At 44.5% G+C, this 19,030-nt stretch overlaps 1 protein-coding gene across 1 annotated transcript; it reads right to left on the bottom strand.

The window, feature by feature from the left end:
- Positions 1–516: 516 nt before the first annotated feature.
- On the bottom strand, positions 517–11,121 carry LOC134395281 (protein mono-ADP-ribosyltransferase TIPARP-like). The gene is made up of 5 exons (XM_063121433.1): positions 10,787–11,121; positions 9,236–9,416; positions 6,576–6,763; positions 3,810–4,064; positions 517–2,520 (listed from the first exon to the last, which is right to left on the bottom strand). Exons 1-5 carry the CDS (start codon positions 11,119–11,121, stop codon positions 2,094–2,096), a joined length of 1,386 nt encoding a protein of 461 aa, XP_062977503.1. The 3' UTR covers positions 517–2,093.
- Positions 11,122–19,030: the final 7,909 nt, after the last annotated feature.

Raw genomic sequence — 19,030 nt, 5'->3', positions numbered from 1 at the left:
CTCTGAGTAAAACAAAGGAATTCTGACATGTGTAGTACAGAGAGGGAGATAGAGATATGTGTCACTGCACTGTCAAGGGGAGTGACACATGGGCATCACAACCTCATTTTAGCATAATAACTCATAGGGAAATTCCTGAGGTAAGGTAATTTTGGCAGTAAATTAATGCTCAAGACTAGGAGGAGTCAGCATATTGAAGGATGCTGGATGGCTTTCCATCAGATGCCATAAAAGTAGGTCTTGCCACCTTTTTTCTGGAAGGTTCCATGTCAGCAGTGCCTTAAGCAGCATAATCTGGTGTTGACATCTCCACCACCCTGGCCCTGTGTGTGACACAGGCCCCATTTAGAAGACACCTTAAACCATGGTGCTAACTATGGTGGTTAAGCCAGAAAGCTGGACGTGTTTAGAAGCCTTATTCACTGTGGTTAAAGCCATGGTTTAAGGTGTCTTCTGAATACCACCTGGCTTTTTGGCTTAACCACCATGGTTAAAGCCGTGGTTTAAGGTGTCTTCTAAATGGGGCCTGTGTCACAGTGGGGTTGTTTATTCACATGTGAGGGAGATGTACTTTCTATCTGCTTAGAAGTACTCTTTAGTCTTTAAAGTTTAGTTGCTGACTCAGTCAGTCAACAAACTGAGGCAAAACCAGCAAAACCCCTTCTAGCAACCCAAGGATCCGGAGCTGTAAGAGGACACACAAGGCCAAAGCGGCACCTGGAAGAGCCCCCAGTCTGAATGCAACCCCTCACAGAGGCCACTCCCCACAGTCTGTGGGATATTATGAAACCAGCAGAGGAGGAGGGGAGGCAGCTGGCCGGGTCAGGAAGGAGTCTGGTGTTGAGTTATCAGCTCCTCACAATGCATCCGCCTTCCTAACTTCCTGTGCAACTGGTTGACAAGCTTCTGTGGCAGTTGTTCCTGAGCCAGACGCTTCCCCCCACACCAACAGTCAGGGTCCCCCAGAGACCCATCTAAATAGCCTCACCACATCATCCCCAGGAGTAGGACCCTTATCCTTCAATGCCAGGTCCTTTGCAGTAGAGAAAGGAAAATCCTCCAGGCTACAATCCTATACTTGTCTACTTGTGAGTGAGCTCATTAAATATCAGTGAGAATACTTCCGAATAGACAAGGAAAGGAATGAGCTGCGCACCTCCTAAGTCCTTTCTTGGGTTGCCAACTCTGAACCCTAAAAGGCTCCCTGAACCTTTCAGAACTGCATAGAAAGGGGGGGGAAATTGTGCCAGTGTGCATCATTGTGACACTAAGTGTGCAAGGAGAAGCCCTGGTAAACATTTCCTTTCTATTCAACTCAGAAAGCTACACAAATCCAGTTAGAGTCCAGACCTGACAATTCCAATCCTTTATTTTTAATAACTGCTGGATTTCATTGCCTTTCCCTATCTTTGCTTCAACATCCCATGGAGCAGAGCCCTTCAAAAGGTTGGGATTGCTTGTAGGTGATCCCCCATAGGAGATTCCAAGACTACACACACACCCCACCTGCCTGAAGACTTTCCCTTTAAGGTTGTCAGATATTTTTTCCAGTCTGTGCTCCTGTGCCTTTAACAGCAGCTTGCTCTGCAGATATTGCTCATCTACCTGTCAGGAAAAAGTCACTTGTTGACTTCTGCAAGCTGCTGTTGAAAGCACAAGAGCTAGAGTGGCCAGATGGAAATAGAAAGAGTCGTTAATAGTTGTGTAGGAGAGGGAAGTTCAGCAGATGTAGCACGACAAGCAACACCTGCTGAAATTCCCTCTTCAACAGAAGTAGTAAAGGTGCAGGAACCCTCTCCTCATTTCCATCTGGCCACCCTGTCTCCTCTCCAAGAGCCAAACTACACGTGATATTCGCTCACATGTATTACCCATATCTTTCCCCCACATGGAGCAAAGAAGATTGGGGGAAGCAGTCAACCTTTAACCAAAAATCCACCAGAGGTCAAACGGTTAAGAATCTCCATGCCCTATACACTGGGCTTTTGCTGCAGAGAAGGAAAAAAATGACCCTACGAAGTACCAGGTGCAGTTTGGGACTGACTAGACCTGGATTGGAATAGCAGCAAGATGTAGAGGAGAGGCCTCTTCAGTCATATGTCTATAATCACAGGTGTGTTCACTTCCTTGTAGCGAATCAAGAAGTAGGGATAACACTGGCAGCTCTTGAAGACGACAAAAATGTCAGGATCGGACCTGCAATTTGTGCAAGAATCGTAAGAAACAGGGGGCTGCTTAAGCCTTGGGCGGCCTTTCTTCCAGTACCCTGTCAAGACTTTGGTCAGAAACATGTGCCGCATATTGTCCTTGGCTTCTGAGGCATACCAGTGTGAGTAGGATGCGTCCGACGCAAAGTAAATGCCTTTGCCAAAAGCTGCAGCGTGCAACCCTGCAAAGCGAGGGTTAAAGTTCGATGTGCAGATAGACTTAACCTGGGCTGCTCCTGTGCCATGGAAAAGATGCCTCTCCAGGAACAGTTGGTCTTCTGCGGAGCGTGCCAGAGACATGAGTTTTTTCTGCCTGGCGGGAAACAGAAAGAAGAGACAAAGGGTTGTTTACTTTCGCAGGTAAAGTAGACTACATTTCAGGAGTGAAACAGCAGGCTGGCTTGAAATGCTCATGCTAGAATTGGGTGGAAGTATTTCAAGTCAGCCATAGCACCTTCACCCACGTGAAGCGTCCACAACTCACTACTTTAGTGGTGCTACAGTGGTTTGTAACTACTAAACAAACCTACATTATTTTGATCAGACCTTAATTGCCCTGAAGAATCCTTAGAACTATAGTTTGGTGAGGGTGCTGAGAATTCTCTTAGAGATTTGTAGCTTACCACTTCATTTTGTATGTTGATTTTTAATGTTCAGTCTTTTCAATCCAATCTTTCTTTGTAAACAGCCCAGACATCTGTGGCAATGGGGTGGTATATAAATGTAATAAATAAATAAAACTATAGTTCACAGGTTTTCCTGGGTAGAGGGAATGATAAACCAGTTTTGGGGGGCCCTCAAGAGCTATTAAACATGGTTTCAGATATGTACTGAAGACCAGCAACAAGCACCTGGGGGGTGCAGGTGGAAATCCCACACCGTAAGGAAGAGGTGAGTCGATTTCAAACTTGCAGGATCTGCCAAAATCCAAAGATCCACCGACTGGAGCCTAGTGCAAAAGATATGCTTAGAATTAAAGTATTTTGAGTCCAGGAATATGTCCTGAGTACCACTATTGGACACTATGAGTACTAGAACAGAGAAACGCTCCTGGTTACAGTGGTGGCTTCAGAGGGCCCTCGGGCAAGAAAACTTCAGTGGAAAACGTCTTTCCGTCTGACCTTCTCGCCAGCATTGGCGCGTGCTGCTCCTTCTCCCCTTCCTCATCATTGCCATCACTTGTTTGCTTGCCAGCCAGCCAATGAAGTGCATCTATTGTTCCTCCTACACACCACCACTGTTGTCTGGGCCAGAGCAAGGAGAAGCTGAACAAGCTGGTTGCAAGGGTGAAGGAAGAGAAGCAGGTCCAGGAACCCTTGTCAAGTGTAGACTCTCATCAGGCGCCCCACCATGCCAGCCCTTGGCGCCAGCCCTGCCTGATCCTTGATTCCAGCAGTATCATTTAAGGTGGTCCTGGGAGCACATTTTATTGCTGCTTTTGTTAGAACATGGAAGTCAGGAATCCTTGCCAACCCACTACAAATTACTCAGAGATTTAGCAGTGCTTCCTGCCCAGCCTCATTGTAAGAGTTACCATTCAAGGTACTCCAGACATACTGGCGAGCGCCAGGAAGCCGGTGTCATATATATTACACTTCTTGCCTCATGTACGCCTGCCAGAGGTGGTCATTCCGTATACGGTAGATGGCCAGCACCAGTGCCTCATCCTCAGGCAATGTGGCATGGAAGAGCTTCCTCACTTTCTGATAAGCCGCCTCTGATAAAGTCATTTCTACCATTGTAAAAGAAAAGTCATCTTGCGGTGGTGGGACCCACGTAGCAGGATACGGCCCATTGTACAAATCCATAGCGTCCTCTCCGGGTACAACTTTAGTTTGAAGGGATGGAACAACCGACCTGGAAGGGAAAGGAGGCAGGAACAAGCTTAGCTTTCTGATAGACTATCTGCCCGTTTGCAGCCCCCTGTGTTTTAATAGCAGGAAACACTCGCTGCTTGGCCACTGTGGCTCCATTTAAATACCTCAGCACACGAGTGTCAAACATCTTTCAGCCCAAGGGCCAAATTCAATTTTAGAAAAGCTTTAGTGGAACATGTTCCAGCAGTGGGGAAGGGACATTGCCAACATACCAGTATATTGTCGCTGAAAGCTCTTAAATGCCAGTCACTCACTAGGCCTTAGGAGAGGCATTTCAATATTTAGAATGGGGAAAAAAACTGCACAAAAGCAGGGAAACCACCAATCGGTGACTGGGGGAAAGGGAGTGGAGCCAGGGGAAGGTGGTGGGGTCATCTGGGCAACTGGATTGGGGCCCCAGGAGGGCTGGATTTGACCCATGGGCTTGAGGTTCAACATCCCTAGCTCAGCAGCTGTGTATAATATGTGCCTAGATTATACACAGTGTAAGAATAAGTTACACAAATTAAGTATCAAACAAAAACCCTAACATTTTAAACAGTCAACATGTGAATGTCAGCCTTCCTCTCTGTGCTAAGAGCTTTGGCCCTCTCCCCTCTACGCTAGGGTGACCATATGAAAAGGAGGACAGGGCTCCTGTATCTTTAACAGTTGCATAGAAAAGCGAATTTCAGCAGGTGTCATTTGTCTGCATGCAGACCTTGGTGAAATTCCCTCTTCATCACAACAGTTAAAGATACAGGAGCTGTACTAGAGTGACCAGATTTAAAAGAGGGCAGGGCACCTGCAGATTTAAGTGGTGTGATGAAGAGGAAATTTCACCAGGTTCTCCATATATACAAATGGCACCTGCTGAAATTCTCTTTTCAATACAACTGTTAAAGATACAGGAGCCCTGTCCTGCTTTTCATGTGGTCACCCTACTATACGCCCCTTCTTAATCCCCATTTGCCATCCCATTTGGCCTTCATTTTCTGAATCAACTTGCAGTTCCAACCCTGCATTTCTAGCTCCACCAATCTGCTACCCTCTTAATACCCCATTTCCCCCTCCCATCCCCAACTACATATTCTTTGCCCTGCCACTTCCTAAGATCCAAAGAACTCAGCCATTAGCAGTAAATGTCTCTCTGCCTGCCACATTCCACCCGTGGCATTAGGATAGGGCTGGGCAACTTGCAACCCTCCAGATGTTTTGGCCTACAATTCCCATCAGCCCTAACCAGCATAGCCAATGGTAAGGTGTAGTAAGTTTGCTAGTGAGCAGAAATATAGACTTCACAAAATGCTGCTAAAAGACCTGTATAACCTAACACAGTGAGTAGAATTTTAGCAGGCTTTAGCTGACAAGGGCAGGCCTCATTCCCTGGATGGGCCTCTCTTAGTTATGTCACCCCTTTCTCATAGAGTCTTATCTCTGGATGAGCTGGGAGGTTTGGACTAACCAGGCCAATTATTTTCCCAAGCTGAGATAATTTGAGAACCGGTGAGAGGGACCCCACCCGCTGCTCCTTCTGAGAGATGGGGAGGGATGCAGCCTGTGAGCTCCTGAGAGAGAGGCAGGAATCTAGCAAGGAAGCCTATAATATCCAATGCACAAGCTTCACGCTTCGGCTTTGCTTCAGGAGGAACTGTGCATACTACCGGCCTGGAGAACCTGCTATAGCTCAAAGGGATTGCTTCCGTCTATTGTGGGCCCCCCGATAGACACCCAGCTATGAAAGCTTGATTAGCTGGAAGGAGGTGCTAACTTAATTGCATGTATATATTCTGCATCCATTTTCCATCAATAAACTGTAATCTTTTTGCCCAACTAGCTTTTTTCATCTTGATAACTAAAAGAACCTGATTGATGACTTGTTCCTGGCATAACCAGAATGCAAACTCAACACATGAGGGATGACAGTTGTTATGGGCCAAAACATCTGGAGGACCGCAAGATGCCCACCCCTACAGTAGGGCAACTCAGCAATTCAGTGCTAGAGACCTCACTATCATGAAAGTCTATTTGTGCATTGCCATACAGATTTGCATATTATCTACTTGGTTATGTGTGATTAAGCTAATAGATGGTTGTGCTCCATAAACTGGACATCTCAATATTTGCTCCCATTTCAATCCCCAGTTTTTTCACACCATAGGCATCAATGTGTGGAATTAGTATAGGCAGTGCAATCCATATAGCAGAAATCATACACTGAGATGGCCTGCTTCCCTCAACTTTACAAGGTGGCACCTGTATTTTGAGGTATCCATAGTATTTCTCATACTGTTCTTCAGTGTGTAAGGGTCCTGTTCCTGTTGTTGTTTTAAAAAGTTGAGATCAGAATGCTCATTTTCCCACTAGATATCGAACTCTACACATGTGCATCAGCTCTATCTTTCTAACCCAAATACATGGGGTTCTGCAATTCATAGACTAAAGGATTAGACACACTTACACCCTCAAGGAGCCAACAACCTTGAAAAGATAGATTTGGGGACATACTCACTGCAAATGGAGTGCAGTAGAGGTGCCACAGCGAAAGACTGGTCGGTACTTGATACTGCGAGTGAAGCCCGTCTTCACGTTGCACTGGGTCAGCATTTTGAGATCTACATTGTAGAGGCGATTGTTCAGATAGAAGGCGTGGTTCCACATTCCCCGCTCAAAAGCAGCCACGAGTTCCTGTGCAATGGGCTGCGGAGAGAGAGCATGAGAAGTTCTTCCATTCTGAGATGCCAAAGATCTCCTCGATTCTTCTTTCCTCAAGTGGCTTCCAGACAAGGCTTTTATCATGCCATTGGCCTGCCTCATTCATGGAGATTTACTGGGGCCCAGACGTCATCATCTTCCAGTCCTGACCCTCCTGTGTTTTCTTACTGCTTCTTCCGTCTATTTCCTTAATGCAGAAAATCCATTGAGGAGAAACAGATGGAATAGCTGCACAATACTTTCTGATAGGAAGCGCTAGGAGCCTTTTGTCTGGAAGCACCCATTGGCTGGTTTCACGCAACATGACAAGCCAGAGTATGGATTCAGTCTAGTTTGTCATTGAATGAGTTGTGGGTTGTGTTTTGTAAACTCAGCTATACTAACAAACCATGGTGTGTTAACCACAAATAACCCACAAAGAGAACCCATGGTTTGTTGTTGGGTTGTTCATGATTAACTAACTATGGATTCTTTGCAGCTGGGTTCACACAAAACAACACGATTCAATAATCCACATTCAACCAATACTCAACCCATACTCTGGCTTGTCATGTTGCGTGAATGAGTCATTGAGGGTTCTCTCACATTATCTTAATGCAGTGCTTGAAGGAATTGTGGGGATACAGTAGGGAGTCCCTTAATGAAATCCAGACACCCCACCTCCTGCCTGAGCCCCACCAATTTTGGCCCATCCCACTGATCCTCATAAGTTACACTACTCCTGCTTACCTGTACTGAATGGCAGGACTAAGGGCACTTCCAGTTCCAGACGGTCCACTCCTAGCACTACCAAACAAAAGACACTGTGCAACTAGTCTATCTTTCCCCTACTTAACAGATTTTTCTGTGGTGGGGAACCATGGGAGGGTGACACTGCTTGCCTCCCCGCAAAAAAATTCTATGAATGAGACAAGGCAAGATAAAAGCCTTGCCTGGAAGCACCCTCAGTCTGCGTTGTCATACACATTATTTTGACAAACAACTCAGAGTCTGAACCTAAGGTTTGTTGTTAGGTTAAAATTCTGGGTTGTTTCTCCCTCACCAACCTAGAGTGCCAGGTTCGGACATCATGATGAACAATCCAGAGTTGTTTTGGAAACCAGATGCAAAGTGGAAGTGATAAGTGGGCAGGACGCTCACTCACTCCTAGGTGGCCCCAACTAACTATGGATTGTTTAACCCATAGTTGGTATTTATGTGCAAACCAGTTCTTTCCCACTTGTCTGGATAGTTCTCTCAGCCAGACCACGTAGGCTCTAAGGCAGCTGGCACTGCAAGAGACTCTGTCAGGATGGAGAATCTCATCAATTAGAGCCTGGGGACAGGAACTTAGGCACCCAGCTAATCAAACAGAGAGCCTGCCGAGGGACAGAAAATGGGTGGATCTGAATAGGCAGCCTGAGTAAACAAAGCAAGACAGGGCGGGACCCCCAGCCTGCTGTCCTCAGCCAGGCATGTAGCCAAAGAGGGAGATGGTGGAGAGATCCAGGTCAGGGCCCCTTGAGTAGAAATAGCATTTTGTTTTAAAGCAGGGCTGGGGAAATCCCTTTTACCTGAGGGGCAAACGGAGTTTCAAAGAAGATTCTGAGGGCCACATTCCAGTGGTGGATGGGGCAGAAGGGGGGGAGGCTGTGGCCACGACAAAAAGACCAGAACCCAAATACCCAGTATATTTTAATTTAAAGCTCTTACAGCCAATAGGTAAGCCTTAGGAAACCAGATGCTAAGTGGGCGCAGCGAATGGGCACGACGCAGTGCACTCCCCATTCCTATGTGGCCCCAACTGGGTGTATGTGTGTGGGTGGGTACCGCACAAAAGGTGGGAAACCACCAAATGATTGGTGGTTAGGGGAAAGGGGTGGGGCCATTTGAGGAACCCCAGAGAGCTGAATTGGGATCCCAGGAGGGCTGGATTTGGCCCGCGGGGCCCGAGGCTCCTCAGCCCTACTTAAAAGCAAAACCAAGCTCTGGGAAGCCCCAGGGGAACATAACTTTGCTTTAAAACAAGACATGCTCTCCCCCGTGTCCCTTGTTTTAAAGAGAAAATGGGGCTTTGGGTTTTTTTTTTTTTTTTGGCTGCTCTAGCAATTTTAGTAGCTGGGGGTACAGACCCTGGGGGGTCTTGGGTGGGGGATTGGACCCCTGGAAGTTGCCCAGCTATGTTTTATAGTTTTTATAGGTCATAATGTAACCTGTTAGAGCTTAATTTGATTATTTACAGTCAGTCTCCCCCACTTCATCTTGGGCATCTGAATGGACAGACACCACGACTCCACCATCAAGTCAGTGGGATTTCCCCCTCCATTCCTCCCCCTCTCTGCTTTTTGTAACTCCTTGCTCCTTGGAGAGATCTGAAGATCTCAAAAGCTTTCACTTTTTTGTGTGAAGTTTTGTTTGGCCAAATAAAGGTATTGCATTAATATGGGCAACGGAATTTATAGGTTTTGATCCTCTCACCTCCTCGTATTCCATCCAAGTACCCGTTTCCTCCCAGTAAACCTTCCATACTGTAGGGAAGTAGGGGTTGCACGCAGGGTCACTGCTGTTGGACAGACGCCTTATTTTGTCATAAAGCCAACAACCTGGGGGGCCTGAGATCTTCATAGTATCCAAGTTTAAGGTATGGTAGTTGCCACTCCTGCAAGTAAGATAAGCATCTCATCAGAGCAGTAGAAAGGAGGAAGGACCTAGGGTTGCCAACTGATGAGGAGCAAGACTCAGCCTGCTCTTGTGCCTTTAATTCGAAATGCATAATATAGCTGGTGAAGTTTTTCACAGCAAGGGGATAAGTATTATCATCTGCTAACATCTTCATATCTCAGGGGTGTCTATATGGCCTATTTGTCCCATCATGGCTGCGCAGTGGTGCTGCATTGTTTATATGACACAGCCACCAACTTTCAGCCACATCGAGCTTTTACCCTTGAAACTGTGCTTTTCACAGTGTTGTTTCACCATGATTTTTTTAGTTGTTCTGAGGTCATCACGTTTCTCTGTCTGTCAGTGGTGGCCTGGGTTTGAGTTAAGCAGTGGGCATTGCTGGGGCAGATCCAAGTCCAGCATTAGCGCAGCAATGCAGGGCAGGGGGTGGGCTTGACGATCTGAATGGCTGCTGGCACTGCGGTTTTCCTGGCCAAATAGCCCAAGTTCCCTCCTGCCATCTAAATGTATTGTTTCCACCTGGTAGTAGCGATGCTGCAGCGTTTTCAGGGAATCGGCTACAAAGTAGTGTCATATAGACCTCCCCCACCCCCCCAGTTTAAGTATTTAATTACCCTGCCCTTCAAATCACATTTTGCAGGGCAGCTTATACCATAGATACTTCCAGACACACAGCTCTAAGTACTACCAATCATAAGAACATAAGAAGAGCCCTGCTGGATCAAACCAAGGGTCCATCTAGTCCAGCACACTGTTCACACAGTGGCCAACCATCTGTCAACCAGGGACCCACAAGCCGGACACGGTCCCTTTATCCCAATTCATGGCTCAGGACAGAATTAAACCTCTTGATGAATTCTAATTCAACAGTCTCTGGCTGTAATCACCCTATGAATTTTCTTTGTTCCCCAACTGCCATTGTGACAGAGGTGAAGTGTCCTCCCACAGGTTTTTGAACACTGCCATTTGTAATGCAGATTTGTGTCATTTCTTTTGTAGAGATTGGCCTGATTGTCCCTATGTAAAATTGTGGCCTCAGGCAGGCAAGCTGTCTTTCAGGGAACAACTGAAAAGGTGCTGTTTGACTGGAACATACTTTCAAAACTATGGAAGTACTGACTGATTTCTAAAAAGAGCTGAGTCAGGACTCAGCTATGCCTTGTCACCTAAAGTCAGGCCCCATAATCCTAGTTGGCAAGACTGTCTGATGATTACTCAGCAAACAAGGAGAGAAATGTACCCTTCTTTATCATTGCTTCACAGTTTCTGGGACAGTTCCATAGCTGAGCCTGGTTTGAGAACCCTTTCCCAGGAAAAGCTGGAAGGAGGAAGAGATGTAGTCCTTACCTGTCCAGCAGCTTTGCTTTGGTTTGCTCCTCATTACAGTACCACCTCTCCGTGTGGTGTTGAGCCGAGAAGCTGAAACTGAGCCACACGTGGTCTTCCCGGCGGCGACACTGCCAGTGGTAGGGGAACGGAGTGTGGTGGCGAGGACACTGCTCTTGCAATGGGCAGTGTCCCAGCAGAAAGTTGTCGCAGATCAGCACTTGGTTCTTCTGGTGCACGTGATAAAGCGGTTTGTCATCTGCATCAGGCAGCCCCAGGATTCTTATCCCCAGCAAATCATCCTCCAGGGAGTTGTGGCCTAGCTCTGTGCCAGAGCATTTGGCCCTTTCTGCCATCTAGGTGCAATCCACAGAGGCCAGAACCTGGCGGGTAAACAGCAAAGGGGTTTACACCAGGCAGGACCTCTAGCTTCTATCCCTATAGTATCCCAAAGATATCCTATTCTATTTTTAGAAGCCGGAGAGATCTGTGTTCTCTTTATAACAGGGTGGAGTGTGTGTTCTGGACACTACATTTTGCTTTCAATTTCAAAGTTCTGTTTACCAAGCAGTTTGTTTCTTGTCAAGCAGTCTGCACAGATATAAAACAGGGCAAGGCTCCTGCACTCTTAACAGTTGTGTAGGTGGAGGAATTCCAATAGGAATTGCTTGCATGACAAGCTAAATGTCAACCTGCTGAAATTCCCTCGTCTACGAAGCAATTAAAGGTACAGGAAGAACCCTGTCCTCTTTTGCATCTGGCTTCCCTAAGTCTGGCTTAGGGTTGCCACCTTTTTACTGGCTTTGCTGCTCCTGTATCCAGTCACCTAACACGGAGAAATTTAGCAAGTGAAGCTTAAAAAAGTGTGTGGGAATTATGGCTTAAAACCAATGTTGCACAAGTGGACTTCTCCATGCTCCTCCCCCCTCCTTCTGCAGCTCCTGTGCACTTTCTAAATCTGCTCCAGGTGATCCCCCAATCCTACAGAGCAGATTTGGGGGCGGGGGGCTGGAGGAGAGGACACCATTCCCCCAGCATTTTTCATTCTGCTGGTGGATGGCTAGAACTGAATACAATCCATTAATTTATTTTTCTTTTTAAAAAAACTAGAAAAGAGGTTCTCTCATCCATTTCACTGCAGACTATGAAGGGTGGCGATTCTGTGAAGGATTCTAATGTCAACAGTAGTAGTTGTCCAAGGAAATTGTACCCTATCTTAACTCAGCAAGGTGTCTAGCATGATAGTCTACTTTGAAAGGGATCATCTCAGATTTTTCAGTTCTAGACTGTGGGTGCTTCAAGATGAAGGGCTTCTAGCACTACCATTCAAAAGATGTTGTGCAGCTATTTGGCCTTTCCCTCCTTAACACATTTTCCGTAGTAAGAAAAAAGACAAACAAAGCAGTGGGAAAAACTGGGAGGGTTACAGATGAAAGGTGAGGACTTCTGGACACCCTGTAAAATTCCGTGATTGAGGAATCTGGAAGCACCCTGGGAGACTTAATTTGTATGTGGCACACATTCCTTACAAACACCAGGTTTGCCAGAAGGAATTGGTACCTGTTAGTTTGCTTTTCATTACTTATTTGTTTATGGAAAACATTTATACCCTGGCTTTTCTGGAAAAAACCAACAAATTCAATTAGGTAAATAACTAAATAATAACAACAACAACAATAATATATTTGTTACCCGCCTCTCCCTCTGGATCGAGGTGGGGTACAACACAAATAAAAACACCATAAAATACATACAACTAATTCAAATGTTTTAAACCAGTGCATCATTAAAAGCAGCACACCATTAAAAACCTCACAAAAACAGGAAACAGCATTTCAGAAGTTTTGATTTGTGACCCACTAAGTATTATAGTTAGTTCTGTCACTGTGCAATTATATCCTTTGAGAAATGCAGCTCTCAACAGAGAAAAGGTCCCTTACCTTGCTTTAACTGCAGCCTGATGCAGTAAACTGAAAGTAAATTGGTGAAACTTGCACAGGTACAAGGGCAACAGCTGCAGGAAAAGCTTTGCTTAGTAAATTCCAGTGTGTTGGGCTGCTGTTAAAAGGCCTAGGAGCAAGGGGCTCGTCCACCCCCTTCCCCCATGTGCTATGCACAGGATGGCTCTGATTTTACCTCCCAGCACATGAGGGGGGTGGGTATGAGCCCATGAACAGGAAGGGGAGGTGGAACACTGATTAAATCTTTACTAAGTGCCTTCAAGTATTTAAATGTCCTGCCTCTTTACAAACATTTGCATTTGTTTACTACATGTTATATTTGTGTCTACATTTTCAACACAAGCTCACTCCCAATTTAGCCATAGGTGAAATATTTCATTTCTCTGGTCTTCCTGCTACTGCTTTCACTAAGCATTATTAACATATGCTCCACTAGCCCCTATTTAACAGGGGTTGCCCCTATGTTTTGGTAACTGCCTCTGGTCAACTGGTTTTCCTCTTTTGTTGACATTTTGGAGCTGTCTTTTTCAAATGTTAACTGCTAGAGCAGGGGTCGGCAACTTGTAGCCCTCCAGATGTTTTGATCTACAACTCATGTAATTGCTCACCATTGGCTATGCTGGCTAAAGCTGATTGGAGTTGTAGGCCAAAACATCTGGAGGGCCGCAAAGCTATGCAAAGCTATTCACCGCTGTGCTAAAGTGTTTTCAGGTTTCACAGCTGCCACAGCTCTAAGCATAAGACAGCTGTATTTTCTTGAGTGCTTGTAAACACAATACTCATGAATGCTAGAACACCACTGAGTGTGCAACCTTCCATATCATTGCACTCCATTTGGGAAGGTTTATTTTGAACTGTTGAGAACATATTGTAGGGCAAATAGGTTTATCAGGGGTAGCTTTAACCACAATAACAGCTATTTTCTTTGCTTTGAAATTAATGTAGTAGGAAAGACTATTGCAAAGGGAATTAATAAGGCAGAACAGAGCCTCCTATGCTATTGCTAGTATTTTAGTCTGAATTCATTTACTTTTTCAGAGAATCCAAACAAGCCGTTGCCACCCTGTTGCAATGTTGTCTTCCCTTCTTTCCCTGATTTTGTTCCTACACAAAATATAACTGCAGTGCCAGCTTGTGCACTGTGGACAGGCAAAGCATTATTGAAGCTTTTCACAGTTACTGTGCCTTTAATTAGAAGTTTCCTCCTTTGTCATTACTGATGAATAACCAATGATTTGTCTGTTAATTAGTCAGTTTGTTTCCCATTTTCATTACTGTTTCTCTTATTACTGTTGTTGTTGTTGTTGTTGTTATTAATATTAATATTATTATTATTCCAAAATAGTGCTATTTCACAATAAAAGACAATTATGAAAGTAAACCAGTAATTAAAAACACTCAGGAATTACTTAAGGAGCAAGTAAGCGGTAATTAACCTGTTATTCACAGAGCAATGCTGGTTATGGTGAACAAGAAGCAATTAGAGATAGACACCTTAAGGAAGAAACTTCTAATTAAAATTGCAGCAGGCCTTTGCTGAACGACACTTATTTCTGAGTAGACATCATTGAAGGATCTTATAGCACTATAAAGATCAGAAAGCAGAGAGTAGAAATAAAGAAACAATTCTCACAATGAGGGAAATAAGGTGGAGTCCCCAAGGATTTGTACTCGGAAGGTTTAGTGCTTTTTAACTTGTTCATGATCTAGAATTGGAGTGGGCAGAGAAATGGCCAAGTTTGTAGATGACAACAAATTATTCAGTGTGGTGAAAACAAAAGCTGATTGCAAAAAGTTCCAAAAGGATCCCTCAAAACTGGCTGAAAGAAGAATAAAATACCCAATGCAGTTTAATGTAAGCTCGGAGGATGGCAACAAGGGAGAGGGCCTTCTCAGTGGTTGCCCCCTGACTGTGCCATGCTTCCCGATGAGGCTCGCCTGGCGCCAACATTGTTATCTTTTCGGCGCCAGGTCAAGACCTTTCTCTTCTCCCAGGCATTTTAAACAGCATTTAACAACGTTAAGTTTGTTTTTAATGGACCCCAGAATTGTTGTTTTTAAATGGATACTGTTGTTTTTATACTGTTTTTATGGGTTTTTTTTTTAAAAAATATATACTTTTAATGTTTACGATTTTTAATTGTTGTAAACCGCCCAGAGAGCTTCGGCTGGGGGGCAGTATATAAATGTAATAAAATAAATAAATAAATAAATAAATAAATAAATAAATGTAATCTGATACACATAGAGGTTATCTATCCTAACTTCACATATACACTGATCGGTGTAGGCTAGCAATGACAGGCCAGGAAAGAGATGTTGGGGTCATGGTGGTAACATTTTTTTAAAAAAACTGTTAACACAATGTGCAGCAGTTATGAAAGAGACAAATGCCATGCTAGAGATCATTAGGAAATTAGTCAAAAATAAAACTGCTGATATTCAAAAGCCAATCTGTGGTGAGACCACATTTGTAATACTGTGTACAACAGAGGTGCAGAATCTCAGGCCTGGGGTCTCAATTTGGCCCTCTAGGAGGCCCAACCTGCCCCTTCAGGGTTCCTCAGGAGGCCACACCCTCTTCCTAGCCCCAACCCTTTCCACATTGGTCATTTGGTGGTTTCCTGACTTTGGTGCAGTTTTTCCCCATTCTAAAAGGTTGAAATGCCTCTCCTAAGACATAGTTACTGGCAGTAAGAGCTCAAAGCTAAAATATGTTGGTGTTTGGGGGATTTTTGGCCCCGTCCCTTAGAATCATAGGATAATTCTATGGGGCCTAGAAGGCCATCCAACCCCCTGCTCAATGCAGGAATCCACCTGAAAGCATCCCTGACAGATGATTGTCCAGCTGCCTCTTGAATGCCTCTAGTGTGGGAGAGTTCCCTTTGCCTTTGGCCCTACTCACCACTACCTCCAGTATCAGAGGCAGCATGCCTACGTACACCAGTTGCTGGAGAACATGGGTACTTGTGTACTGTTTGTAAGCTTTCTGTGGGCAGCTGGTTGGCTACTGTGTGCACAGAATGCTGGACTAGATGGACCCTTGATCTGATCCAGCAAGGTCTTCTTATGCAGACCTCAGGAGTTTCTCTGAAATTGAATTTGGACTTCAGACTGAAAGAGTTTCTGCACCCCCAGTGTAGTTTTTGTTGCTGCATCTCAAAAAGCTGGATTACAGAGCTGGAAAAGGTGCAGGCAAAATGATCAGCAGCAATTCCCTTAAGGGGAAATGTTACAATGTTGGGGCTCTTTATAGAAGGGGCTCTTTATTATGCATCTACTATTATATGCATAATAGTAGATCCTGGGGTCATCCAGTGATGCTGAACAGTGGAAGATTCATGACAGAGAAAAGGCCTTCTTCACACTGTGAATAGTTAAAGTATGGAACTTGCTGCCACAAGATCTGATGACAGTCATCAATTTAGATGGCTTTAAAAGGGGATTAGCCAAATTAATGGAGGATAAGGCTATCAATGGCTTCTAGTCATGATACTTATATGCTACATCTAGGATGAGACGGCATGCTTCTGAATACCAGTTGCCCTGGAACAACAGCAAGAGAGGGACATTTTCCTCTTGACCTGCTTTTAGGCTTCTTGGAAGCATCTGGCTTGCCACTATTTGAAATATGATGTTGAATTAAATATGCCCTTTTTCCGATCTAGCAGGGCTTTGCTTATGTTCTTATGAGTATTACAAGTACCTAAAAATGACATGCTAAAATCTTTGATTTTGGGGGGAGGGGATGGTACGCATTATATTACTGCATATTGGATCATGGGAGGTCATTCTGCCCAACTATTTCTGTTCAGGAGGAAAGAGTTATTTTCACTGTATTCTAGAACTGTAGACATGATCCCTTTATTATTTCACCCCTTGTATACTTGGAATTACCCCTGGATTTTCCAGTTGTTTCAGGGAGTGTTGTGCCTTTTAAGCAAAGACTAAATCAACATATATTTTTTTATAGATTATCATACCACTCCAAAACCACGGGTCTTTCCTCAGTGTAGAAAGTATGGGAAACACCACCAGAAAAATAATGACTGTTTGCAAGTGGAAGAAACACTTTTTTTTAATGCATTGTGCAATTGGACCTACTGAAAATTTTCCATTTTGCAATCCAGTGATACTGTTGGCAAAACCACATGTCCTCACTTGCACTTGACCCAAAAACTCCTCCCCACCTCCACAACATCCTCTTTCAGTGAGAACAGTGACAATTCCACAGGTACCTGAACCAATGTACATTTTTTTGTCTGTCAGGTATTGTTCTCACTCAATTATTTCTAAACATCAAGACAAAATTTCGTCCAAACTATAGCAGTTCTGTTCTTTCTTGGACATCCTGCCACGTTTTGTTTTTAAAGTCCTGGTTTGTAGCAATTCTGAGAGCTCCCATAGTAACTGTAGCAATTTAGAGTGGCCAGATGTAAAAGGGGATAGGGTTCCTGCACTTTTAATAGTTGTGCAGAAGAGGGAATTTCAGCATGACAACTATTAAAGATGCAGGAGCCCTGTCCTCTTTAGCATGCGGCCACCCTAAGCACAAGCTATTCAGACCCTAAGCACAAGCTATTCAGACGTAAAGTAAGGAAGTGCTTTTGTCTACTCAGTTTGGAGGTAAACACAATAAAAAGTCTGGCAGCGTCTTAAAGACAAACAGACTTATAAGAGCATAAAAGTTTGTGGACTAGAGCCCAACTGATAATGTGGGCTCTAGTCTAAGAAAGCTTATGTCATAATGAATCTGCTGGTCTTTCAGATGCCAAATGACTCTGTTTTGATAGGCAAGTGCCTATCATCTATCCTTCTCAAACTCATTTGAAACCCCACCCACCCTTCTCTCCCTCTCCCTCTCTCACCTGGCTGCCACTATGTCTCTTTTATAATGGAGCCTTTGCTATGGAGGTCCTGGATCTGAAACCTTTTACAAGTTAAAGCTCCTACCCTGACAGTAAAATTGACCAGTAATTTGTCAGTTTCAACTAATTATTTTGTTTGCCTTGGAACTCTAGTAGAACTGCAAAGTGTAAAGAGAAGAAAGCCTATAATTTTCAGTGCAATAGGTGCAGCCTTACTACAGTGCTAGGGCTACTTTCATAGAATCATAGAATAGTAGAGTTGGAAGGGGCCTATAAGGCCATCCAGTCCAACCCCGTTTAATGCAGGAATCCACCCTAAAGCATACCTGACAGATAGTTGTCCAGCTGCCTCTTTAATGCCTCTAGTGTGGGAGAGCCCACAACCTCCCTACGTAACTGATTCCATTGTCATACTGCTCTAACAGTCAGAAAGTTTTTCCTGATGTCCAGCCGGAATCTGGCTTCCTGTAACTTGAGCCCATTATTCCGTGTCCTGCACTCTGGGAGGATCGAGAAGAGATCCTGGCCCTCCTCTGTGTGACAACTTTTTAAGTATTTGAAGAGTGCTATCATGTCTCCCCTCAATCTTCTCTTCTCCAGGCTAAATATGCCCAGTTCTTTCAGTCTCTCTTCATAGGGCTTTGTTTCCAGACCCCTGATCATCCTGGTTGCCCTCCTCTGAACACGCTCCAGCTTGTCTGCATCCTTCTTGAATTGTGGAGCCCAGAACTGGACACAATACTTTCAACATTAACTTGACAAATACTTCTTCCTTTGGACTCTGCAGTGATTCCCTTATAGTTTCAATGCAAAACTGAGATAAAATTGATGAGCCATTTACCTTCCTTTCCAAGAGCAGCAGCAACAATAGGAGCAGGAGCTCCTGTGAGAAAAGAAGTGGGCAGGCGGAGTCCTTGTCCCCGCCCCCAACACTGTTGGCAATTGTTAAGCAGAGATTGACTTTTCCCCTCAAGGAAAAGCAACAATAGCAATGATAAGCACGTTTGTTTGTTAAAACAGGGAAACGGGTGGCTAGTCCAAGTGCTCATACACAACATATGATCATGTGGGTGTACACAGGATTTTTTCTTGGGGTGGTGGTGGTCAAGCTGCCCAGTAGTGTGATTGTAATAGACCTGCACAACATGTGCTCCTACAACACACCTGTGCATTTTCCTTGTGTGTCGTATTCCATGACTTTTAGAAGTCAACAGAGTGACAAAAACAAAAAAACCATCTAGGAATTTGACAGCATTAATGCAGAAGAATATCCTAATTCTGGACTAGATGGACTCTTGGTCTAATCCATCTTCTTATGCTCTTAAGAGGCTGCAACAAAGGCACCAAATATATTTATTTGAAATAAAGAATATTTTTAAAATGAACAAACCTTTCATAGAATAGTAGAGTTGGAAGGGGCCTATAAGGCCATCGAG

The sequence above is a fragment of the Elgaria multicarinata genome, chromosome 3, assembly GCF_023053635.1.
Source record: "Elgaria multicarinata webbii isolate HBS135686 ecotype San Diego chromosome 3, rElgMul1.1.pri, whole genome shotgun sequence".
NCBI lineage: Eukaryota > Metazoa > Chordata > Lepidosauria > Squamata > Anguidae > Elgaria > Elgaria multicarinata.
Note: the sequence above shows the minus strand (reverse complement) of the source record. Positions and strands in the feature narration are given on the sequence as shown.